General features: G+C 41.6%; 1 protein-coding gene across 3 annotated transcripts in view; it reads left to right on the top strand.

The window, feature by feature from the left end:
• The window catches only part of LOC126092122 (testis-expressed protein 2), a 335,634-nt gene that overhangs the window by 157,325 nt on the left and 150,956 nt on the right, over window positions 1-27,353 (top strand). For all 3 annotated transcript variants that reach the window (XM_049907564.1, XM_049907563.1, XM_049907562.1), the window contains exon 6: window positions 16,908-17,059. In XM_049907564.1, the coding sequence (XP_049763521.1) occupies window positions 16,908-17,059 (152 nt within the window). The remainder of the gene's footprint in view (window positions 1-16,907; window positions 17,060-27,353) is intronic.

The following is a 27,353-nucleotide window of genomic DNA, read 5'->3' as shown; positions in this document are numbered from 1 at the left end:
CAGCCATGAAGTCCAGATGTTAGCTTCAAGAATCAGACCCCTAGACGATAAGAACAGGAACCATCTCAACATGACAAGCTAAGTTAACTTGAAAGTTTATTGTAATCTTCGCTCCTCTCAAATCTTCATAAAAGACTTTGCTTATTAGTTACTTGCACTGGGCATTGTTTCTGCCACAACAATTAAACAATGGACAGTTTACAATGAATGGCTCGTTTCACTCCTTTGAAAGGATGTTCCTTCACTGGTTACAATCAGCCAATACTTATGGTCACTCATAACCACTCACAAAATATTATATACAGTTGATAATCGGATGATCTGCAAAATAAATCACAGTATGATTTGGACAAGACAAAAAGTTATAATTTGCAGACCCACTAACCATTCACAAGTGTGACAATAAAATTCCTTCCACCCACATCACTGAAACAGTTAATTTCTTAAAAACATACACCAGACCCAGAGTTCTAAGGAAAAACAGCACACTAATTAACAGATAAATAATACCTTATAAAATGATTAGCTTGTGCAGGACAACATGGCTTTAAAGAAGACCTCCTAGCTCAGAGTTTAAATTTTAACTGGCATAGAGAAGGAAAATGACCGAAACAACATGACATTAAATAATTAGCATGTGTATCTCCACTCAACTTTGAAATCCTCAGAACATGATATATAACATGCCTCATATAACAATATATGAAGAAGTGTTTGTTTAAATTAAAGGTCAAAGACTAATATAACACTTCTTAACTACCCCTGTCTTTCAGAAAGTTATATATATTTAATACAGTAAGCACCAAGTCCAGTCTTTGGGCAATAGACCAAGTCTTACAAATGGGCCATGTCCAATTCACACACCACACCCACAGCAGCAACAAGCTCCATCAGCACTGACCCCAATGCCTTCTTAGTTGCATCCATAATGACTGCAATGAAGTTAGAATTGCGCCATCTGCGATCTGACCTCATTCACTTACCCAAACCAAAACGGCAGGATTCTAGAAAGAAACCCTTGTAACTTATTGACAGTTTAAAGTCAGTCAACAGGTTATGGGAAGTTCACCCACCTGAGACGCCATGTAAAATTAAGGGTGACCCACCTGAACACAGTCTACAGTTAAGGAGTCTACAGCAAATAGCAGTGAGAATGTACTGCTTGCAATGTATACTTCATCGAACAATGTGAATCTGTCCATAATGTACAACCTCCTAGATATTTGAGTGCTCTGAAATAGATGAAGCAAGGTTTTGTTGAGAAGCTTGGTTTGGAACATCCACAGTGCCGGGAACTAATTTTAATTCCAGTATAGATGAAAACCAATTATCAGCTGCAAGTACTGTCATAAACTGTCTCACCATTGTGTTGCCCTACTTCATATACAAAATAACAGCACTCAGAGCCCACATTGCTAACTCCCTCAGTCAATATGCCATCATTCACGTCATTCTTGTTCATAGGCTCAGAACTGACTCCACTCGTGAATGCTCCAGCCTATCCCCTTGGCTTCGCTGCACAGAGCTTGCCACCTTACAGAGCTCAATACATAACAACTTGTGTGAACAACTTGTGTGTCATGAAGCAGCACACGTCACTGTTCAGAACGTGAGGAGTGGCCACTTCCCCCAAACCGACAAGTCTGAAGTGGCTGAGCACTGCATCTATGAAGTACACTTGTTTGTTTTGAACAGACAAAGGTGGCATGCTGCATGAACAAGTTCTGGCATTCGGTTATCAGAATTGTGGAAGTAGGACTAGATGATGATCTTGTCAACTGTGACAACAGCTTCCAAATACTCTCTTGTGGGATGTGGTGTCTTACGAAATATGTCAGGAACATTCTGATGTAAAAGTGGCAGAGGCGATGATTGGAATAGACAGACAGCATCAGAACTCACTGCCTGGAACACCCTTCACCCTGCAGAAGGCTCCCCACCACTGGTCACTACATTTCTTCTGGAAGCAAGCAATTGGCTCACCTTTTGGGTTCTTGGCATAGGAATTTGTGGCCCAGCAACTATAATGGAATGAACTGGACATTAACCCAACACTTTACCTGAAGAGGATGAATGGGAAACCCATCAGAATGTCAGGGCACAATGATAGCACAACTCTGCTGATAACCTGGAAAGAGTTCATAAATGAAATTTGTTGAGAAAAAATCCTGCATTCCCATATAGAATGACCAAACTTATACGTTAGGGAGTAGCAGCATATGGAACAGCAAAAAGAGAGCAAGTACCTATAAAGACCCATTTAGGAATAACTTATTAATTAGCAGTGATGAAAAGTGTAGACTTATCTATATTCTTACAACATTAATTACTTCAAAATACCTTATCAGATTGAATCAGAGTTAGTGTCATGTGACAGCACTTGACCAACACTACACAAAGACAGAACTATAATTTGAGTAATGAGCTTGAGTGCTTATGCTGATCACTGATTGTTATTTAAGAAATAGTTTTTCTTATTGATTGAAATAATGTGCAAGTACTTTCTAAACACTGCCTGATAAAAAACTCCACAGTAAAGCCAGTGAGAATCTCATTAATAACCATACATTATATGTATGGCAGTAATAAGTTATAATACTCTTGATATTATGATTTTTGTTTCCCCTCACCCTTATTACATGTGAACCCTCTCATCTTTGGATCTGAGTGACCTGCCCTTCCTTTTGAACATATCTCGGCATATTCCTCTTTTCTCCCCAAGGAAGGAACTAATAGTTCTGAAAATTTGGATTGTTTTTTGTGCACTTATATATGTGTGTTAGCAATTTTAAGAATTTTATCTCCGGAAGGTAAGTAGTGCCCAGCAGTTGTTTCATAGCTGTATAGTTTTCTTTTCGATATAATTAATATGCTTTATATTCATAAAAAACATTACGTGTGAGAAGTCAGAGTTTTGTAACCACTAATTTTCTGATAATCACAATGAAAATGGTGTATTTTAAGTATGAATAATGGAAAATCCAAGATGAAATAATGACAGTATTATGAAAAGGATAGACTGCTACTCACCCTGTAGAGGAGATGTTGATTTCAGTCAGGCACAACAAAAAGACTGCTACAATGAGAGCTTTTGGCCAGAAGGCATTCTTCCAAAGTAGAGAACACACTCACATTCACGCATTGACAATATGCACACACATGAACACTATCTCCAGCTGCTAATCCTCAGTGGCCAGAGACAGTGGAAATGTGTTCAATTTGTTTATGTATGTGCATGTGTGGTGTCATCTATTGTAGAAAAAAGCCTTTTGGACAAAAGCTCACATGTTAACAGTCTTTCTGTTATGCCTGTCCATGACTCCATATCTACTCTACACAGTGAGTAACAGTCTAGCCTTTATGAAAAGTTTGAATAGTATGATGTAATTTGATATATATTTTGAGTGGAAACAAGCACAGTGAACACACTTTTGTAATTTTGCTGTGTAAGGATTGTATACATATTGGTCAGGGCAGCCAGTGAAGTGCCCTTTGCAAGAATTTGCAGCTGATTTAGCTCCCATTTTATCCATAATATTCTGAAGACTGGTTTAGCAAAAAACTGCGTCCAGTGATTGGAAGAGGAGGAGGATGTTAGTGTTTAACGTCCCGTCGACAACGAGGTCATTAGAGATGGAGCGCAAGCTCGGGTGAGGGAAGGATGGGGAAGGAAATCGGCCGTGCCCTTTCAAAGGAACCATCCTGGCATTTGCCTGAAGCGATTTTAAGGAAATCACGGAAAACCTAAATCAGGATGGCCGGAGACGGGATTGAACCGTCGTCCTCCCGAATGCGAGTCCAGTGTGCTAACCACTGCGCCACCTCGCTCGGTTAGTGATTGGAAGAAATTACAGGTCACACTCGCCTACAAGAAAGATAACAGACGTGATCAACAAAAATGCTGTGTTGAATCATTGATGACCATCTGTGTATAATTCTGTAACATATTCTGTGCTTATCCGCAATGAGACATCTCAAACACAATGACTTCCTCCATGTCAACAATCATGTATTTGAAAATGCTGATCATGCAAAAATTTTTATAACATTGTACACACACAGTATCCAAACTAACACCCACCAATCTTTTATTCTGCTTTTACATGAAGAGATGCACAATAATACTGAATGATGTATAGAACAGTACAAAGTCTCATACCTATGGAACACATCAATATGCAGTCACATAGGTGAGCACACAATAAGCAAGTAAACATAAGTGATGCTGAGAGCCTGGTGTGCTAGGCTTATGTTGGGATGTTGTGCACACAGCGCAGTGCTTGCCATGACATCTGTCCAGGTTGCAAGGTGACCGCTCTAAGCTTGCCATGGAGGTGCTTGTATCACACGCTGTTTGATTACACACACTTGCACTATAGCATTACAACACCCCATCCCACTTGGGGAAAAGTATTGACTATGGAGATGTCCGTGTCTTCATCGGTCGACTGCTGGAGCAGGTGTTGTGCTGTCTCTGGAGAACATGGTCTGAAATGGCGCGGGTGTAGACAGGCGCGGTGCCTGCTCCACCAGAAGAGACCTCAAGGCAGTACTGGTGATGATGCTGTATCTGTGTCCTCATCTGGGCAGATACTCAATGATAGATGCAGTAGAGAAGACGGTGGCATGGCTGTGGAGATGGAGGTGGTCTGATGATGACTACTTTGTCCGGTGCAGCAGCAACCAGAACTGGAGGAGTGGAGGGTTCTCACAGGTGAATGAAGCTAGTCATAGTGTCGTGACACCAACCCATTGTAGGTGTGCACAATGCAGAGACAGCTGCCTGGGCAGCAGTTGACGACCACTGGTATCTGCTTAGGGCTCCGGCCAAATCTGCAGGCCGAGATGGTGGAGCCCGGGTCAAATTGCTGCAAGGTGAGTGTTGGCGGGTGGCTGGGCATTGGCCAGAGAAGATGAAGCAGCGTACGGGGCCTGCAGCTGTGAAGCAGGTCCGGCTGGCTATGGTTGCCACTCGAGTGAAGCTATATAAACTCAAGAATCCTTCAAGGGCTTCCTCGGGAAAAGGTTGAGTGATATATCTTTTCACCTGGGTTTTGAATGGGGATGAAAGAGAGGCCATAACATGCCAGATGCCACTCTTTGTACAAAAATGCTGAGACACAAATTGTGGGCTACTGCCAGCCACAAGGATATATGGCAATCCTTCTGAGGAAAAAATCTTTGGGAAGGCCATGAGTATAGCCACCATAGACATTGGCAGGCAATGAACCACTTAAGGAAATTTTGAGAAAGCATCAAGTACTGCAAGCCAAAAGGAGTTAGGGAACTGGCTTGCAAAATGAGCATGAATACACACCTATAGGCACTGGGGACAGGTCACAGTGGAAGAGAGGCATATGGTGCCGCTTGATGGGTGGCGCATTGTGGGTAGGCTGCCACAACACACATGATCTCATTGTCCATACACGTCCAAAACACGTGATGGTGGGCCAACAATGTTGTATGAGAAACATCCCAATGGTCCAGGTGGAGGAGGAGTATGATGTGGTCGTGCATTGCAGATGGGATCACTTGGCCAACAGTGACACTTGAAGACTGAGAGGCAGTGGCAGTGAGTATAATAATTACACAGAGGATCCAGTGGCCTACAGCACCATGACCAAGGCACTAAGGTTCCACAAATGTTCATCTGTTGAGGAACCAGATACCACAGTAGTTAATATTGCACCACAGCAGGAAGCCATGAATTGCTCCAAAAATTGTTGGAAAACGGAAGGGCAGTAGGCATGCCAAAATCATGTGCTGTTATTGATATAACCTGAAGGTGGTACTCTTTATGAGGCCATCTATGAAATCGCCATCCAGAGGCTATTGTATGTAAACTTCTGACAAGTCTATTTTGGAAATATATTGGTCCCCAGAAAGCTGTGCTAAGAGGTCATCTGGATGGGGTAAGGAATAGGTTATCAGTCATAGACTGAGATTTTACAGACATTTGAAATCACTCCAGGGCTGAAGGTTCCATTAGGTTTTTTGAAGATTAGCAGTGGAGTAGACCATTCATTAGAGGAGAAAGGCATGATAACACCCAAAGATAGAAGTCAATCTAGCTCCGATTTGACATGTTCCCGTAAAGCTACTGGGACTGGGCAGGCCATCAGTTTCATTGTGATGTGAATCTCAAAATTGGTAGCACACACTAAACCTTCCAAAAACAGGCAGGAATATTCTGAGCAGAGTGCATCCAGTTGTCGGTGTGGAATCTGATCTGATAACAGATGTGTTTCATCAGAAGGAGAGAACCAAAAAATTTGAAGGTAAGTTTTTAGTTTGGGCATCATCCACTACTAGACAAGTCAATGGTTAAACAGGTGCATTGTACACAACATATGTAGAAAACTGCTCCAATGTGGATCTTTGTTGTTATTGTATCTCACCAGCTGCTAAGAGACAGGCAGCACTCATGATCCAAGATCCACGTATGTTTGTGAATTTAAAAAAGTCACTACTGCACCCATGACCACTTGTGTTTTTAATGTCTTGTCCATAACATGTACTTCAATGTAGAGTTTGTCTGGAGCTACTCTCACTGAGAAACGCTGTTCACATCCATGTTCATGCCTGATGAAGGAAGTTGAGAGTCACACACAGATGCAAATGACTTTTATTTATTTATTTTTAATACAGTGTTCGCATGTCACCCAATACTTTGGGCACACGGCCTACTCATGTTGGACAAAACAATAAGGGCACAACAAAAGAGGAGCAAGCGGCTGCTGTTTTGATGTTGATGCTGCTGCTGCTGCTGCTGCTGCTTAGCACAGCACTACCCCCAGCAGCATGGAGACTGCGGTTACATGGCAACAATGTCGTCTTTCCTCCATGAGCTAACTGATGGCGGCCAAGGAGGAGAGGAAGCAATGATGGCTACCACACACCATGCTTCTATCTGATTTCCTGCTGTCATAGATACTTCAAAAGACTGACCAATGTTCAGAACGTCTGTGGTATAGGAATTATTACACTGTAAAGCATGTTCACAAACTTTGTAAAGCATGTTCACAAACTTAACTATCAGTGGCTATGCGTAATATAGCATCATGACCATCAAATCAGCATATAGTCCTGGTGGGCCTCACTAATAAACTGGCGATGACGGCTAAGCCGACAAAGTGCCACTGCCCAAGCGCTGTATGACTGTTATCACCGTTTTTGGCAATGTGGAACTCAGCATGATCAACAATAACATGAGTATGTTTGCAGTAATAATTAGTGAGCAATTGACAAATTTCATCAAAAGAGAGACTGGCAGATTCCAGAAGAGGAACTAGCCGACACAAAAGGTGATAAACACGAGGAGAAATCCGTAACAAGGTAAAGCTTTACACAAGTTGGGGTCAGTGACACCAAAAGCATGGAAATGTTGCTGGAGGCATTTTCAACATGTGCCCCAATCTTCTCCAGAATCATTATATGAGGGAAATGGGGGGATTGTGTCAATGGCACTGGAATGTCGTGCATCAACGAGGCTGCCAAATTGTTTAGTGCCAAGGTGAGAGCTTACTGCTGGCCAGTGAGAGCTCACTATTGTTTGACGAGAGATTGAAGAACTTCTTCCACTGACATTGGCTGTATATGAACCAAAGAAATGAAACATGCAAACTAAAATACTCATTGCCAAAGAATGTTATAACATTGTACAGACATAATATCATAAGTAACACCAACCAAATTTTGATTCTACTTCCACTTGAAGAGATTCATAACAACACTGAATGAAGTATAAAATTGTAAAAAGTCTCATAACTATAGAACACATGAATATACAGTTTCGTAAGAGAGCCTACAATAAGCAAGTAAAGAAAAGTGATGCCAAGGGCCCAGTGAGTTGCGCTTGTATTGGGGTGTTGTACACTCGGCACAGTGCTCGCTGCTCCATCTGTTTTGCGAGGTGACATTTCTAGTCTGGCCGTATTAGGCACTTGTGTTGTAAACTGTTTATGTATGCGGGCAAACACTGTAGGGTTATAACAAAAACCACCTACCACTTTTCTCATACGGGATTCTGAAAGCCATGGATTAGTGCAGTCAGCTGGATGCTGTATTTATGGACTTCTGAAAAGCATTTGACTCGGTACCATACAAATGTTTATTGGGGGGGAAACAGTGGTGTAGGGTATGAAACAAAAGTTGTGACTAGATTGAGGAATTTTTAGCAGCATGTGACTTGGATGGTGAGTCATCTACAGAAGTAGAATTAACTTCTGACATGTCTCAGGGAAGAATACTATGACTCTTGCCATCCATAATGTATATTAAGTACCTGGTAAACAATATTAATCACAACCTCAGATTTTTTGCAGATAAACAATTATCTATAACTGAAGTACTGTCCAAAAGAACCTAAGAAATGTTCAGTCAGCTCTTGATAAAATTTCATATTAGCCAGAAATTGAGGACATGTTTTAAATGATCAGAAATGTAAAATTATGCATGTTACAAGATGCCTCTCAGTCTTCAAGTGTCACTGTTGGCCAAGTGATCCCATCTGCAATGCAGGACAACGTCATACTCCTCCTCCACCTGGACCATTGGGATGTTTCTCATACAACATTGCTGGCCCACCATCACGTGTTTTGGACTTGTGTGGACAATGTGATCATGTGTGTTGTGGCAGCCTACCCACAATGCGCCACCCATCAAATGAGTACAATACCAGTGAGTCACAGTTGGAATCAGTCAACTCGTACAATTACCTGGGTGTAACATCTGGTAGGGATGTGAAATGTAATGTTCACTTCAGACTTTGATAAGGTAGGTAGCAGTCTTTGGTTCATTGGCGGGACACAGGGAAAATGCAGTCAGTCTAGAAAGCAGACTGCTTACAAATTGCTCATGCAACCCATCTCAGAAAAATGATCAAGTGTGTGAGACCTATACCAAGCAACACTGACAGATGACATTGATACAGAGAAGATCAGCGTGAGAGGTCACAGGTTTATTTTAATCACTCGAGAGTCTCATGGAAATGTTGAAAAACCTGAATTGCCACACCCTTGTAGATAGACATCAATTATCATGCGTAAACTTACATAGTTTCAAGAACTGGTATTAAGTGAAGAATCTATAGATATTCTTCGGCCCCCGAGGTTTCACTCTTCTAGAGATTGTGAACACAAGGTTAGACTGATTACAGCATCCACAGACCCATTTAAGCAATCATTCTTCCAGCACTGTACATGAGGTTGGAACAGGAAGAAACAGTAAAATGTCATATCATGCGAAGTATATTCTGCCATGCGCTTCCCACATTTCTGTTTTTGCTTTGCAACTACCAGTGTCATTTCTTGCGTCATTCATGAGCGTTTGGACACTAATTTTTGTGTCATTGACTGCCTTTACATATGAACAGAATTTCTTTGGGTTTTGTAAGAGATCTTTCAGTAAGATTCTGCTATTATAATCTCTGAAGTCTTCACACACAGTCCTTTTGACAACCGAACTTGTTACATGCTGAATTCATCTATCTATAGCTCTGTCCTTTTTAAAACTATTTTGCAGCATTCTTTCTTTAAAAGCTTTTTTCTACAGTGACTATGTACTATCGACGGTCCCTTGCATAATGAGCTATTCTACTTTGTACTCATGTATCCTGTACTTGCTCAACTTTTCTTTAAATTTGAGCCACTGTTATTTGACTTAATACCGTACCACTGTCCAGAGCTACATATTTAGAGTTTTTCCTTGAGGTACGCCACTGCTGCCACCTCATCTAGTTCTTTGATTAGGTAAATCTTTTTGTTTGTTTTAGTTGCCCTTTGTACGTAGGTAGTCATTGTTGATACAACTGGCTCATGGTAACTGATACCAGTTTCAGTATTGATATCCTCAAAGAGGTCTGGTCTATTTGTTGCTATTAGACCTAATATACCCATGTTCAGAAAAAATAGACACCTTGAATGACTAGAGACAAGACATGCATATTTACAGGACATGTACATTAGTATGTTCTGCAGAAATGATTAGCCTTTCAGTCACCTAAGTTCAGCATGTGTCCTGTTGTCTACTAGCCACAGGATCAACCAAGGGCCCTGATAACTTGTTCTATGTGTGAATGCATCAACGCATATAAGGTGTGTGGTGTAGCCATCCATGCTGCATTCATCTGATTATGGAGTTCATGTATGGTTGGTTGGCATTGGGTCACAGTGCTGCACCTGTTGTTTCACCGTATCCCGCACATTTTTGATTGACACCAAGTCTGGTGATCTGACTAGCCAGAGCAAAAGGCTAACATCCTGTGACATCAAGAAGGTTCGTGTTCATTCAGCAATGTATGATCATGCATTGTCTTGCTGAAAAATGGCATCTGGGATGTTGTGCAGAAATGTTATGACTATGTGTTGCAGGATGTCATTCATATAGGTCACATTGGTCACTGTGTCCTGGACATGCACTAACTGTGATTTGTGGTTGTACCCAATAGCACCTCACACCATAAGGCCTTGAGTTGGCGCTATATGTCTTCTGCGAATGCAGTCACTGTGATGCCACTCCCCGTCTGTAGCGAGCCAAAATATGGCCATCATTTTAAAACAAACAGAACATGGATTTGTCCAGAAACACTATCTGATGTCATTCCTGTCCCCTGTGACGTTCCATACACCATTAGCATATTTCTGCACATTCATCGAAGGTCGGTGGAGATGTGGATGACACGCACGTAACACATGTGATAATGAACAGCAACTGGCTTGTCGCCCCTGATGGTGTATGATATGTTACGCTGTTCCACTGTGTACCAGAACCAAGGAGGGTGCAGATCTGTCCTGCAACTCCATTTGGATGAGGTGTTGAGCTTCTCGGGGGGTAGTCTGTGTGGTACAACCTGAACCATCTCATGTTCTACGGCTTTCCGTGATCTTGATTTAGGTTTCCTATAATTTCTCTAAATCGCTTCAGGTAAATGTCGGGATGGTTCCTTTGAAGGGGCGTGACTGACTTCCTTCCCTAATCCAATGGGACTGATGATCTCGCTGTTTGGTCCCCTCCCTACAACCAACGAACTACACAGTCCATTACCTTAAGTTTATAGTGACAATGAGAGCCACAGGCACATTTTATTGGTAGGTGCTGTTGCACTGCAATATTGATGTTGACATTGAATCTGGGGCCTGACATGTTTCAAATGCTAATTATTTCTGCATAACATACTAATGGACATGTCCCGTGAATATGAACATCCTATTTTTAGTAATTCAAGGTGTTCTGCTTTTTCTGATCATGAGTGTATATTTCCACCATGAATGGCTTCCAAACTATATATTCTAACTAGTCTTCGTAGAAAGCATTCAACATGGTTTTGCAGCGTGTCTTGTCCTGTGCACCATTTACAGAGCTACAGCTCTCCTAGTCGATTATTTTAATTCCGTAATGTCACACACATCTCAATCAGTGTGGTGTCCAGAGGTATAGAGGCCAAAGGCCGCATACATTGCTCATCCAGAAGAACATATTCACTCTATGGGTTTGCCTATCCTTGGTCTGCAGGCATCCCTTCTCATGGGGGCTAGTTACAAATATCACAAGAGCATCATGTGTTCTGAATGTGATACAATTTATAAACAGTCTGTTGATACACTATCTGTTACAGGTGGCACCAGCCATGCTTCCAAGCAGCATGCACATCAGGAAAATAGTGGCGCTGCTATCAAGGAAACAAGTACCTTCCACACATCATGTGGTCGCGAAAATCCTTCCGCTTGCTGGATATTTAAAGCGGAGCGCAACCTCCAATGGCGCCATTCATACTGTTTCATGGTATGCTGCACTGTGTGTCCCTTAGGGCTTCGCTCCAACAGCTATTCAGCATAAGACTCCCCACCTGGAGTGGTATTATACCAGTGAACTTTGTTTCTGTTACTCTTATGTGATCATGCACAAACTTAGTTGTTATCCCAAACCACACTTTATTGTGAACTTGTGCTATGAGTAAAATTGTTCTTAATTTCAACCTGGGAATCACCACTCACTGAAGTGTGCATCACCCACAGTGTATTCAACAATGGTGATAAAGATGGAAACTTTATCTCTGCTTCGTTCTTGTCTCATTAAAGGTAGACATTCCTTCATTGTACATTTTGGATACTGTTTCATGTGAACAACGACTTCAAGCTGTTTGTACATTTTTGCATTTTTGCGAACTGTGTACGTGGATCACCATGTGTAGTTCACTATTCCCTTTATGTTTCTGGATGTCACTGCCAGTTATGAAACAATGTCACATGGGAGGGTTTATCACTGATGTAACTGTCTGTGGGGAAACATAGTCATTGGGACAGTTCTTCATGGGTAGCTGGTGTCTATTGTCCATGTGTCCGCTGATCCTGCATCATACGTAGCAGAAGTACCACCTCCTGGCTCTAGTGACTTAACTGCCTCCAGTGTCATATCCTCGTCTCATCCATAACCTGCTCTCCACCAATCTCCCAGTGTGCCCGACATTCCTGTAGCCATAGTCAATCCTCCTCTCAAGGGTGGTTCTGCCTGGTTCCAGGCTGGAGACAAGGCTACTATCTGTCAACATTGTGTCCTAACTCATCCATAGCCTACCTGCTGCCCACCTCCATCCATGCCTGACTTATGTTTCGCACGTTGCAGCGGTGGTCATCCATTCTCCCAAGGTAGGTGTCATCTAGACATCCTGTGGAAACAGGATTGAAGTCCACATGCTGCTAGCCTCAGGAGCCAGCGACCATTGTTGTCCTGACCAGCTGTCACATCCCCACCCTTCTACCATGCCTGATACTGTCCTGCCATTTCGCTCCTTCACCATGGAGAATCAGCCATGGTCAACCTTCCTCAAGAGTGCGGCACAACCCAAGATAAATCGTGTGGGCCCTCCAACACCACTTTGTTTTCACTGAACCTGACCTCACCTGCTGCCCACTCACTGTCCGCTCTAGCCCTAAGCACAGTGCGGCTTCTGTCCTGCACCTTTGTCATGGCGATGCACCCATGGCCAGCCTCCCTCACAAGGGCGGTGCACCATGTCATCCAGCACTGAGATTGCCGCTTTCACTCCTTCCTGCCGCACTTGACGCTGTGCCCACAGTGCCGCAGACATGGCCAGCTCTTTGCACTCTGCACAATGACTCAGCTGCTTCCCAGCCATGGCTCTTTGTCAGTCGCACCCGAGGCTGGTCACTTTCTGTACCATCACCTTGGTGCTGCCATAGCCAGATGCCCTTTGCAGTGTGGCAATACATTTTCACTACTGTCAGTCCACAGTCATACTATCATCCTCTGGCACCACTACAGCTAAACCCAATGCTATTCTCCCATCGTCGAGCGCTATGCTGCCCACCAATATGCACTGCTGCTTCAAGGTGAAGCAGCCATGGTCAGCCTCTTCTCTTGAGGACAGCTTAGCACTGTGTGTTTCTTCTTGTGGGTATACACATCCATCTCTGTAATGTAGATTCTTTCCTCACTACTGCGCATGCTGCAGTAATGCCCTTTTCGCCACCTCTGGTCTCCCTTCAGCCAGTGGTTCAAATGCTGCAATTCACACTGTGACGACGAACTTTCTGTTGACCTGGGCCATTCTTTAGCCCGTGTTTTTCTTGTACCCCTGTAACGCAGTGGCGTTGAGCTTCCCACAACCCTGTGGTGTCTATCCAACTTCTTCTAATGCCCTCGTGCACGCTTCATTTGGCGACGACTTTTTCACCACTCTGTTCTCCCCTCTCTGTTTCCTCTTTCCATTCCTTTTCATGGTACCACTTTACCCTCAGAGCTTCTCCCACCATTAACACATATCTACCATGCTCCCCCTGTCCTCATGCCATCTACCACACCCAACTTTCCTATATGCTCTCACAGCCTGTGACTGCTGTTCATGACACCATGTCTGTCATCTGCATCACCTTGTTCGTGGCATTATGTTTGGTTAAGCCCTGTCTCCCAGCGCCTCCAACATCCCTGCTGCTACTGCTCCATGGCCACCAGTGACTCCACACTTCTCACAGGGGCACTATCTGGCCCCCAGGCCTATCTCCGTCTGCCAGTGGGCGGCCCAGTCCTGGTTGCATGCTCTGCTGATAACCCTCCTGCATTTTTGTCTTTGCAGCACTATCCAGGTTTTCCACACCCTGGACAACAACTGCTTCAAAACTTCTGATCCTTTGCTCACGGGATTGGGTTGCAGCTGCTGTGGGCTCGCTGTCCTGTTGGACCTCTCATCTCACCCATGTGAAGATACAATGCAGGACATGCAGCCTTCATCGATTTGGATTCATCATCCCCTTCTTAAGGGAAGGGTGCTGTACGTTGGCTGTAGGCTGACTATGTTATGTTTTCAGCTCAACATATTTGCCCTGTGGGTTTGCTTACCCTTGGTCTGCAGGCACCTTTCCTCCAGAGGCCATTTACAAATATCACAAGAGCATCATGTGTTATGGGCACAATACTACTTACAAACAGTCTGTTGATACACTGATTGTTAGAATGTGCGTGGGATAAGATGGCCAATGCGCAGCGACCAGTTTTCATCCAAAGTGCTGGGCGAATTCCTTTGTGTGTTCACAAGGGGAGGACTACACTTTTTGCTACTTTCAGCTGTCCAGTGATGACAGAATTGAGGTGTGCACCCTGCAGTCTTTATCAGATGATTTTACAAGTACTATTCAGTAAAAAAATTCATTTTTGCCTTATGTACAGCTTTATACGTCAGGCTCATGATGATGTGCCCATCATTTCGTTAATGGTCATAGTTATTGTGATATTTATATGGAAGTAAGACACTGCTTGAAAATCGAAAAAAGTTGCAGTGAAAAATGGGGTTCTCTGTGATTTTGTGTTTAATGTCTATTACATAATATGTTGCTGTGTATGAAATTTACCTGAGATACTGAATTTTTCTTTAGACTTGGATGGAAATCTCTATCTGTCACCAATCTCAAGGAAACTGATCCATTGTAACACACTCATTTGTGATAATGCCACAACAGTGATAAAGCCACAGTCACATATCCAAAACATTCCTCTTATTTCATAAACGGTTTGAGATACCCAAATAATATTTTGGCAAATGATAGCACACAAAAAGGAGAGTGTTTTCACATGTGGTTATCATGCAAAACTTTATGATCTGCGGGGTTATTCTACTAACCACAGACCTTTTTGATGAATGTAATTTTGCGGGGGTGATCGATAGCCTGTGAAGTGAGAAATGCTAAGGGTTTTGGAACAGCATGAGCGACGACATTAAATATTTATTTTGTACCAAGGATATGCTTTTCCTTAAGCTACTGACCATGCTTTCCTCTGTTCCTCACTTAATGAACATAATAAACCACGGTTTCAGAATTCTCTGTGAGTTGTGTCTGCACATCATTTTAGTGAGGTGACACGGTCTAAAGTCTGCTGTGTTTTGGCAGAAGAAGCGAATTTTAACATGGCAACAAGAGAAATGTGTCGGTTTCACTCAAAATTCGCCACTCGTGATGTTTATCTGAAAGTTACAAATGTTAACAAGACAGGCAGAAATAAATCACTGCATTTTTTGCGCAATTATTCTTAGATGTTAACCAAAGCAGAGGTGACAGCAGATCTTTTTGAATGATCACTGTGCAAATGTGGGTGTGTAGGCCGCCCACTTAATATTTACAAAAAATGTGAGCGTAGGCTTCTGTTTAGAACAGCACTCCAGTGCACGGAATTCCCCTACAGCATTTACCTATAATCCCCACCACAATTACGCTTCCCATGCATGCCCTGCCAACTTGCATCTACTGGCCACAGTATTCTGCGCTACTCCTCTAGGGGCATAAGCCACATTTTTGAGCAGCGTCTGCATCAGGAAAGTGGCAGCACCACTGTTGAAGAAGCAAGTTTCATCTGCACATCAAGTGATCACAGAGATCCTTCCTCCTCCTGTATATTTAATGTGGAGTGCAACTCCAATGGCAGCATTCAATTACTATCTCAGTTCTGGGCTGAAAGCTGGCTAAGCTTCATAGCCTATCAGTCAGAACTCACCAATACCAGCCTGGACACTCACGTCTACACCACACTGTACTGTCACTGTGTTGCTTCGTGGTATGCTGCACTATACAGCCCTACAGATGTCACTCCAGAAGGCATTTCAGAATGAGTCTTCCCTATGGGCTTGGTATTACACCAGAGCACTTTGTTTCTGTCAGTCTTATGTGATCATGAGTGATCTTTCAGTTGTTAGCCTGAACCAAAATTTATTGTGAACCCATGCTGTGAATGAAAGTGTCCTTAAGTTAAACATGGAAATCATAACTTACTGAAGTGTGCACTGACAACGGGTTTCAACAACACAGAATATATTTTGTTTGGTTCTATTATTGATGTTAGATGCAAATGATCAGTAGCAAAAATTGTGCAATGATAGATAAGGAATGGTGCATTTTCTGGATCTGAGTCACACCTCCAAAGTTTTGACAGCCTGCCTGTTACCAGACATCAACAATATAAATAAGCAGAAACCCCCAAATAAGAAATCTGTGACTTAGTGTATTGGCACATACATGTGTTCAGTGTTTCTGTTGTTACTGCAAGGAAAGCTGTCTCCCACAAGCTTAACTTCTGGCAAGTCAGTCATCCACCACCCACAGATAGAAAAAAAAAAGCATTGTGAATACAGCCAGAATTTTTCCATGTGCTTCTAGTTTGTGGTGTGTTGAAGAAATTCCTAAGGTAGAAAGTAGTCCACTCTAGTGCAAATGTAAAGGATGTAGTCAGTTTTTTGTTCAGTCAACATCCCTCTTCATAGACATATTTATTTTAATTCTCTTTTTTCCAATGAACAGAAAATCCACGTTTTTTTATTTACGTTTTGTGGTGGGATCTGATGTTCTTTGAAATAATTCATTTTTCCTGTTGTGTCTTTGCCTAATGACATTCTGACCTTACAGGCTCTGGAGCAAGAAATATCCCATCTGTATAGTGTTGCATCAAGCTGCTAGTAGTGCAGCGAGTGTCATGAAGGAAACAGGGGAAGAACATTCAGAATTCGAGAGTGACTCAACATTGTTTTTTGATCCTATAAATGAAAATTCTTCTTTAGGTGAGTAAAATATTTCAGCAGTATTTGATAAATGTGTTTTCTTTTGGTATACATGATTTTTTAATGACACAAGAAAATTCATGTATCAGAGTGAATCTTTCACTTTGCAGTGAAGATGTAGATGTAGATGTAGTGATAGAAATATTCTTTTAACAAAAAAGTAAAGACTCTCCAACACAATTCACAGTTCTCATCACTAAAACTATTGTTGAAACAATAATCTCATGGAATGCAGTTGGCTTGCCAGGCTTAACATGGCAAACTTGCTCCTCTTGTGTTCTTAAAATGTCTATGTAATTAATTTATCCTTTATCCATAAAAAGATACATTGTAATGTAATTGGATAGATAAAAGATCTACTCACCAAGCAGCAGCAGAACACACATACAAAAAAGGTTTAACTTAGGCAAGTTTTTGGAGCCAGCAGCTCCTTCTTCTGGCAGAAGGGTTGAAAGGGAAGGAAGAGGGGTGAATGGAAAGAAACAGGAGAGGTTTAAGAAAAAGGATAGAGTTGAAAAGTCACCCAGAACTTTGGCTCAGGATTGTCTTACGAAACAGTATGAACAGAAGTGGGTGATAGTTGGGGACTGCACCAGATGAGATTTGAAAACTTGAGAGCTCAAAGGTGGAAGACAGGGTAATATGCAAGACTGAGATTGATGCTAAAACAATGTGCACTAGTGAAAAGAGTGAAAAGCCAAGTGCATTGCATGCACAGGGTGACAGTTATTGAACTATATGAATAGAAAAACGTAAATTAGTTACAAACTATGGCATGCACTCACTTTATTGAACATGTAAATGTCACTACTGATGTTAGGATCTAGGTTATTACACGTTTTATGCCCCTGCCATAATTGGCGATGATGTGGCGCAGATGAATAGCGAAATTCTGCATGGCCCGCTGAAGTGTCGGAATATGGGTGCCGTTGATGACCTCCTGAATGGCTGTTTACAGATCAGCAATGGTTTTGGGGTTATTGCTGTACACCTTGCCATTAATGTAGCCTCACAAAAAGGAGTCTCTTGTGTTCAGATCTGGAGAATATGGCGGCCAATCGAGGCCCATGCCAGTCTGATTAACCCAGAACCAGGGTGTGGTTCCCAAAGTGCTCCTCCAGGATGTGAAACACTCCTTAGAAAGTAACTCCTCGAGGCCAGCTAGGATTGTTCAAATACGACTTTCTGTAGAGAAATGTTTGTTTGGAAAATTGTGAGTTACTCCAACAGACAATGTCTATCCTGCTCTGTTTTCATGAGGCAGAAACTTTTGCAGAAATCTAAAATTAAGAAATATAGTTATACTTTTGTAAAATAAATGTAAAAAAAGTGTAATTTTGAGGTTTTGAATTTGTGACATTATTCTGTCTTGCACCAAGGTACATTTAAATACACCATTTTTTATATACCGACTGGAGCATCACATTTAGTATATAAATACATATGTAATAATTATATGGGAAGTCTATATAAAAATGTAAGTGTGTTTGTTTGTTCAGAATCTTAAATCTCAGAAAGTTCTGCACCAGTTGCTTCAGTTACACATTAGCTTATGTCCACAGCCTTTGTCAGAAACTAGAAACACACACAATTCAGTTTCACAAGCAAGCACGTCATGCACACCTGATCGCCATCTCCAGCAGATTGGACTGGAATGTAAATGTAAATGTTTGTTTGTTCAGAATCGTAAATCTCTGAAAGTTCTTCACCAGTTGCTATGAAATCTTGTCACAACATTGCTTTCGAAATGTGTGTTTTTATATACCTATTCTGGCATGCCACATACAGTATGTAAATGTATAAGTAATAATTATAGGGGAAACCTGTATAAAAATGTAAATGTTAATTTGTTCAAAACCTTAAATCTGCGAAAGTTTTTCATCAATTGCTTCAAAATTTGACATAATGTTGGATTCGAATACACACGTTTTAATATAACAGTTAAACGTTTTACCAAAAATATCTAAGTTCTTGACCAATTTACTTCAGATTTTCACACAACACACTTTAATGAACAGTCAGACAAACATGAGCTGTGTGTTTTTAATATATATAATGTATAACTATATATGTAATATATAAAGGGAAAATACTGTTACCAAAAATTTCAAAAAGTACCCAGCCAATGTGCTTCAAATTTTTTCATTAGTATAATCAATGTTTGGATAAATATAGGATTTATATAAATTAATGAAACATTGTTAGCAAACAGAAAAGTTGTATTAATGGCTTATAAGCTTACACTTAGAATAATAGTACAGAATCTGAATTTGCAATAATCATAAACAGAGCTCAGGGTCAGAGAGAGTGGGGAAGAGGAGATGGACAGAGGGATGGGAGTAAATGGACATAGAAAGTGGAAAGGAGGAGATGGATAGAGAGAGGTAATAGGAGGAGATGGAGAGAGAGGGGGGAGGAGAAGATGGACAGGAAAAGGGGGAAGGAGGAATAGGTGGGCAAAGAGAGAGCAAGGAGGAGATGGACAGAGATGAAGATAGGGACATCGACACAGTGCAGCACAAGATAAATTAACATTTGAACAAGAAAAGGAGCTATCGTAACTAAGAAAAATGAATAACCAAATTTGTATAAACCCGAAAGCAGGAGCAACAAGAAATGTACTTTCACATCATAAATAAGAGAAAACAAAGTGCACTTCGGTGATACTTATTAAAGTAACTGATATCCAGGCTATAAACAGATATATGTGGATTGAGTGGGTAGGTACAGTCACGTTCTGATTGAGAATAATATGCATTGTTATTTCACATTGGAAACATTGAAAATGATTCCATATGCCTTTCATAGATGGCTTACTGTGAACATCATTAAATTTATTAATGACGGGAAAGGGAAAGGAGTGGCAGTGCTGACCTAGAGACGAGGTGGTGTAACATCATAAAAATGTTAATGTGAGGAAGGTGATGACATGCAAAAATCTGGAACAAGTGATACACTGCTGAGGAGATTGCGCTTGAGTATCCACTCCCTTCAAGTAGAGAGAATGTGCTCACAATAAATGTACTTTAATAATGTAGATAAGTTTACTGTTAGGTGACAGTTTATATAATACTAAGAAGATACTGGAGTTGAAGGCCAGCAAAGTAGTTCACAGAAAAAGTGTTCTGCATATAATATTTGATTTTAAAATGTGTCAGATGAAACAAATGAGAAATGTGAAGAACAAGATATAAGCTGGAAGAGGACATAGTATCTTCAATTCTTTACAAAAACACAGTGCAACAGAACTCAGTCAGTGGTTTATTTTGATGAGCCAGGGTTTCCGAAACATTATTCTGACACTAGGTAGCACAAGTATCATGAGTATTGTCAAATAGAAGTGCCAGTAATTTTTGTTGTACATTTAGTGCACAATGGCACTCCACTTGTAAATATGCCAGAATTTATGTTGTTACTATGTTCATATTTTTTCTATCTGCCGTAGGTGTAAGCATAGTGGTGTACAAGGGCAGGGAAGGGGGAAGAAGGTTGTTCCACCTGGCTTACAGTGTACTGCAGGTTGAGCTGTCAGGACTTGTTAGTGGGGATCCAGGGCTGCCGTTAAATGATAGAACAGGAAATTAGGTAAAGTAAAGAGAATAATTTCATTGTACGGTATACAAGGGGTGCACCCAGGATTGCAAGTTAGCAGGTTAAGGCCAATCTAGGAGGCCGAATAACAAATTGAAATGGGCAGTATGGGCAATGGAAGGGGAGGCGTTTCATGTTGATTGATGTTGGTGGCCGGCATGGAACGCAGAACCAGAGGCTCTGCCTCCCAAGAAAGACATCTATTCTGCTCGAGGTATGGATCACAAGAAAGTGAGGCAAATGTGTTCTGCATTGCATAATCCTCCAGATTCCACAAACGTGAGCTGTTTCCCACGCATGCTATTGGCTAAAACCGATGGTGTGAATTTGCTAGCAGTTCCTGCAGAGGGCTCAAGGTGTCTCTTGTCAGTAGCTTTAACTGGGAAGAACTGTCTCAGTCCTGAAAAATAGGCAACTTGTGGCACAAAAGTGCAGCCAAAGTTACTCTGGAAGAAAACTTGAAAAGATTTTATTGGGGCCTTTGAAGTAAAATTTCTTAAACCAGTTCCCTAAAATATTCCTTGATTGGCTGCCACCCTGTACATTCCTTCCGCTTCCAGAGGAGTTTTGACTCAAATTGTTTACAAAAGAGTGTCAGTCACTCCCCAGAAAGATGGTTTGCACTTGTAGTGGCCTTAAAGCTATAGGAGGGATCTGTTATAATTGTTTTCATTTAGTATAAGTGGGAAGAGCACATGCAGTCAGGTTTATCAAATTTCTTGAGTTAAGGAAATTTTGTGCCGAAATACAATAACTTCTGTAATTATTAATAAACTATTCTCTGTAGCTAAAATTACAACTAGAAATTCAGAAGGACAAATCAGAACGTCACTTGTTGGATTATCAATTGAAAATGAGGATCGCTTACAATCTTATTTTTTCCTCTAAAATGGCAAAGTTCAAGAAAAAATCTGTCCTCCCAGCTGTTCTTAGAGTATACAGTTTTCAGATTATCAGGGGACCTTCATTGGCATAACACAAGCTTGTAAAACAACATTATAGGCATGGAGAAACACAAGGCAAAACTCTAGAAAATGTGATTAAAATGTGTGTCCATAGTGACAAAACAGCTAACAGTATACTCGTCCTATCCAAAAAACTTCACATAAAAGAAGGAAAAGAATGCAGTGAGTTTATGATCGGTTCATGAAATATGAAAAGATTCACTGCTAGAATGTGGTTCTGTGTGACAGATGCGCACGCACTGTTTGTAACAAATGGGAGAAGAGCACATGGCTTGTCCAGCGGGGAAGGAGAGATGTGTGTGGCGTCGACAAACTTTAATGGTGCTTCTCTCTGGTAGGGTGATCAAGGGGGGTATTATCTGCAGTGTTACGCATGTCTTGTGGGAGGGGAAGAAGTGGAGAGGTAGGGATGAGGAAGTGCAAGACGTGTGAGGGGGAGGTGGCACTTTCAGCACTCAGCGCAGCACATGTGTGTTCAATAAGGCGATCTTGAAGAAAACGTTTATTGAAGCACAGCAGTTGGTGTGTACCAGTGGTATGGCACTAAGTACACGCAAAAATAGAGTAAGGCAATGCTGGCTAACAGACCATCAAACACCAAGTACAGAGTGACACCAAATTTGTACATGAAAGGTTCTTAACTTTTGTATGACAAAACTAAATGCAAGGCAGCACAGTAAATGATGTTTAAGAAGGCTCAGTTTAGATTGTCATTACAGTACTTGTTTCAATTTGAAACAGAAGTAGGATGACTGAGTCCATCTCTGTGTCGATTTTCAGCAAACACAAAAATTCAGAAAAAGCTGGGCATCCATTTTAGGACTTTGTTGTCTGCATAAAAACTGCAACAGAGTCGCCTCAAGAGGACAATAATTTTGATACAGAAGGACCGAGGTGCGATAAGGAATACTGCAGTTTCAGATGAAAATTACACTGGTTAAGGCAAGGGCAGGATAGACACATCTCAGAAACGTTTTATAAAGAATAACTGAAGGGAAACAGTAGTTCAATGGACATCACAATTAAAAACGAGCAATCATTTTTAACTCTCTGTGACAGCTTGAACGAAAACAGGGAAATAAATGCTTGTAAACTGACAGTGGACTTAGCTCATCTGCCAAGCAATGGATCATTAATTAAAAAAGTTAGATGAAAATTCTGAGTATCGCAATCTATTGAACAATAAAAGACAAATAGAATAGATGCCGCAAAGAGGACTGCACATTTTAGGCTTGACAACAAAATGAAACATTCGATAAAGCAGACTTGTAATAAGTAGCATTGTATAAAAATTTTAGTAAGGTAAACTTGGTGTGTTCCTTTGAAAGACAAAACAAAAACTTTGTCAATAAAAGCAAAATTCTGCAACAAAACTGAATAATGCAAATGGCTTAATTCATCAAATGACAAAGACACATACAGTAGATGAGAGAGCTTACCTTGAAACACCTCCAAATCTTGAGAAATACTTAAAACTTTCATACAATACTAGTAGGTATGGACTTGGGCCATCTCTCTCACAAAACTATTAACTGTTCCTTACAACACTTAACATTTATGTCCTATATAATACTCTGAGTATATTTCACTCAAGACCTATGCAATACATGACTTACAAATCAAATGAAAATTAGACTTAATTTATGACAGTCCAGATGAAGAAAAGGGACAGAAGTGGTAGCATGCGGGGCACGTCTGGCTTATCACAAGGCGACAACTGTGCCAGCCCATGTGTTTGCACCATGCGGTCTCTGCTTGTAGTAAGTGTTCAGTGATAATGTAGCCTGCAATTTAAATGACTCCAAAAACATTGTCTCAACAGGAAACTCGCTGTGCAGTAAAATGACTCATGGTTAACGGTTCTGCTCTGACCTCTGGGGCACCAGCATAAAATAGATTGTTTAACATCACTGAATAATCTTCTCTCATACAATTAGCAACATAATTACCATTCATTGTTATCCTCCTCAGCTTCCACAACAAAATATTATCTGTACAACAGAAATAACATTGATTAAAACAACTCACACAGGAACTCACCTTCAACCACATGACCCCCAGACCTCTTGCCTGCTCACAAATAACCTCAATAAAACAACATCTTACATCACATCATAACAACAAAACTTCACTACACTCTGGGGGATAACAGCCAGAAGTCGTCATATCCTCTCTTATCAACTTACAGGGGTACAACAGATCAATCTTCCTTCATCATTCTTTATAACTCTTATTACAGTATGTAACGTAATACATCTTAACTTTGTGTATTAAGTTAACCAGTCAAGCAAGTACCACTTACGAAAAACAGAATGCGTGGACAGAAAAAGAATGGAAGGTCGGGAAAGAGAATGTAGAGAGATGAGAAAGAGAAGGCAGAAAAAGTTTAATCCTTTTGTTCTGCAATCTGGCATGTCACACAGCAGTGTCCTGTTAGCTTCATCAACACAAGAGCTAATCGTGTAATTATGACTGTGTGTGCGCTTTGGGCCTAAAGTCACCTAGTAACAATAGTAAACAGTGAACAGTACCATGAACGTCAGAACCTAATGGTTTGCTGCGTTTCTTACAAGGCCTAGACATTGATTTTGCATCTGTGTCTGGTCTTACAATAGAAACAAACCCCTAACAAGGTAAAAAGATTTAGTGCGCCAACAATTTCAGAAACCTTGCAGATGCAGTATGCAGGCACAGGGGGCTACAGAACCCTTAAATCGCTCATGTCTCTGGAATGAGGAGTAGGAATCTACTTTCATCAGAGGGCACAGAAATGATGCTTATAGGAAAGGTACAAGAAAAAAGAATTGATTATGACATGAAAACGAAATTGAAGGAAATGCCATGAATGCGTGGGAGACTCTGTGGTTGCTAAACACATTGTGCAAGCTGCACATCTCTGGAGATTAATCAAAAGCTCTCAAAAATATGCCTTAAAAATCTTCTCATCACTACAACTAGTCATGGAATACTTTGATAACAACACAATTTAAAATAAATATAAGAACTTTACAGATGAAACAGAAGTATATGTATAAACTAACATCCAGCCAACATACATCTGGGGGGGCTTATCTAGAAACAATGACACATTCAGTGTACTCACAATAACTACACTCATAAAAATTTAAGACAGCATTGCCATAGTATATTTTACACTTACACTGCAGTCATCATGTCATGATGCATAGAAGGCGGCAGCAGCGGTGGGGTGGCGGGTGAGGGCCGTTCGCACGTGGTACCTGCATAGCAGCAACACAGGCGGCGGGGCGGCTGGCTGCATGGTGCTGAAAGTACACGCTCTGGGCGTCAGAGCCAGGACCCTAATGGAGACGACAGCAGGGAGCTGACTGGCGGTGAATTTGGGGTGGTGTCCCTGGGCGTTGCGGCGGCAGGTGGGCTGCGCAGCTGAGTAACAGAAGCAGAGCCCGTGATGTGAGCATTTCAGCTGGAACATGGCAACAAGGCTTTGTGGCCTGCCACACTGCACTCAGCAAACTGGCGTCATCAGTAGGCGATGCATCTGGGTGACACGCAGCTGATGGGCAGCGGCAGTGGCAGGGAAACTGTGTCAACCATGAATAACTTGCCCATGCACTCGGTGACCCACAGCAGTGGCATGGACAAATTGTGCATTTTCCTCTCATGCTTCCATGCCCGGCTCAGAGTTAACTGGCGGCTACGTCGAATCTTGGGGCTGGAGCGCATGCAGCACACATGTTTTTTTGTGAGACATGGCTTGCTGTACTCGGTGTACATGTGTTGGTGCAGCGCACTGCAAGAGGCAGGAAGTAGGCACCCAGGTTGACCTCATAGAGGAATAACAGTGGCGAATACTGACCAACCACACATCTTCAAACATGAACCAAAAGTAAGTAGCCCCCTATGGACAGAATGGTGGGAATGAATCATGATTCTGACACCATTGTACATGGGCCGGAAAGGGGGAAGAAGGTTGTTATATCCAGCTTATGGTGACAATGTACAGAAGTTTGAATGGTCAGGACGATTAAATAGGTATCCAGGTCTGCCCTTAAATGATAGAACAGGAAATTAGGTAAAATAAAGAGAATATATGTCAGTGTATGGTATAAAGGGAGCATGCCTAGGGCTGGAAGTTATCTGGTTTAAGCCAGTCTGGGAGGTCGAACAACTAATTGAAACAAGCAATGGAAGGGGGAGGTGGTTCGTGTTAATTGGTGTTGGTGGCTGGTCATGGAACGCAAAGCCAGAGGCTACGCCTCACGAGAAAGACATCTGTTCTGCTCGAGGTCTGGATCACAAGAGAGCGAGGCAATTGTGTCGTGCACTCCAGAATCCTCCAGATTCCACAAGTGTGACCTGTTTCCCATGCATGCTATTGGCTAAAACTGATGGTGTGAATTCACTAGCAGTTTTTGCAGAGGGCTCAAGGCATTTAGCTTTAACTGGGCAGAACTGCCTTGGTTCTGAAAGACAGGCAACTTGTGTCACATAGGCACAGCTGAAGTTGCTCTGGGAGAAAACTTGTGTAGATTTGATTAGGGCCTTTGAAATAACTTTTTTTTAAACCCATTCCCTAAAATATTTCTTGACTGACTGACACACTGTAGAGTGGTGCTGTGAACGTAGCTGGGATTTTGTTTGATCTTACCAGATAAAGACTTATGATGATCCTCTTGTAATAATAGAGAGGTGTAATGAAGTACATAGTATATATTATGGGCAGAAAGCAAGAGAGTGATTAATTAATTAACATATAGACACTAAGAAATAGACATTCTGATATCTGTGTCGTGAGCACAAAACTGATGTTAGTAAATAATATAGTGAACAGTGAAAGAATGAAATGCTACATACTGGTAAATCATTTGAAATTAAACAGCAGAAAAGCAGAATTGCATAAAATTTGTGAAAATAAACTACAGATGACATAATTCATTTGTAAAATACACCCCCCCCCCCCCCCCCCACCACCACCACCACCACCACACAGGTTACAGTTGCTGCAAAACATTATTGTCAATAACACTGAGAAAATGTGTACGTACATGAGAAACATCATCTCTTATAGCAGAGATAAAGTACAAACATTGATCATGGAATATTAAACTCTTTAATCATGATATACAACTTTTAAGAGCCACAGATGGATATAGGTTGTTTCTTGTATTTCAAAAAGCCTAAACACTGACAAAAAGCACTGCTCAGCACAACATGCTCGAATTCAGGGGTTGCTTCACCTCCAGCACCAGCTTCTTTGAATCACATAAATAGTAGTTTTTTTAAACACATACATCAACCCTATAATCTTCCTGGCCTCAGCCTCCACTAGCCCCCAGACCACACCAGCGACTACTCTTGCTCCACACCCACCTCTCCCTCTGCACCACATACACCTCCACCCCTTCCTCATTACCATACCTTCACTCATACTGCTCTCACAAACTCTTCTCCACAGTCTTCCTCTTCATCAGTTCTATCTTCTTGTTCCAATCTAATCCTCTGACAATATGCACTATGCAAAACTCAGTTTGCCTCTGGCCGGAACAAGCCACACTCTGATCCTGTGCTCCTGCTGCCTCTCCCTCTTGGGAGTCAGCCACCATTCCCCAACACTCCTTTCCATTGCTCATCTGTTTTCTCTCCTTGGCTGTGTGTGTGTGTGTGTGTGTGTGTGTGTGTGTGTGTGTGTGTGTGTGTCGCTTGCTCTACAGCTTGAACCAGGGTTTGTCTGAATGCTATCAAAATTCTCAATTTTG

This window comes from Schistocerca cancellata, chromosome 7 (genome assembly GCF_023864275.1).
Source record: "Schistocerca cancellata isolate TAMUIC-IGC-003103 chromosome 7, iqSchCanc2.1, whole genome shotgun sequence".
Classification (NCBI taxonomy): Eukaryota; Metazoa; Arthropoda; class Insecta; order Orthoptera; family Acrididae; genus Schistocerca; species Schistocerca cancellata.
Note: the sequence above shows the minus strand (reverse complement) of the source record. Positions and strands in the feature narration are given on the sequence as shown.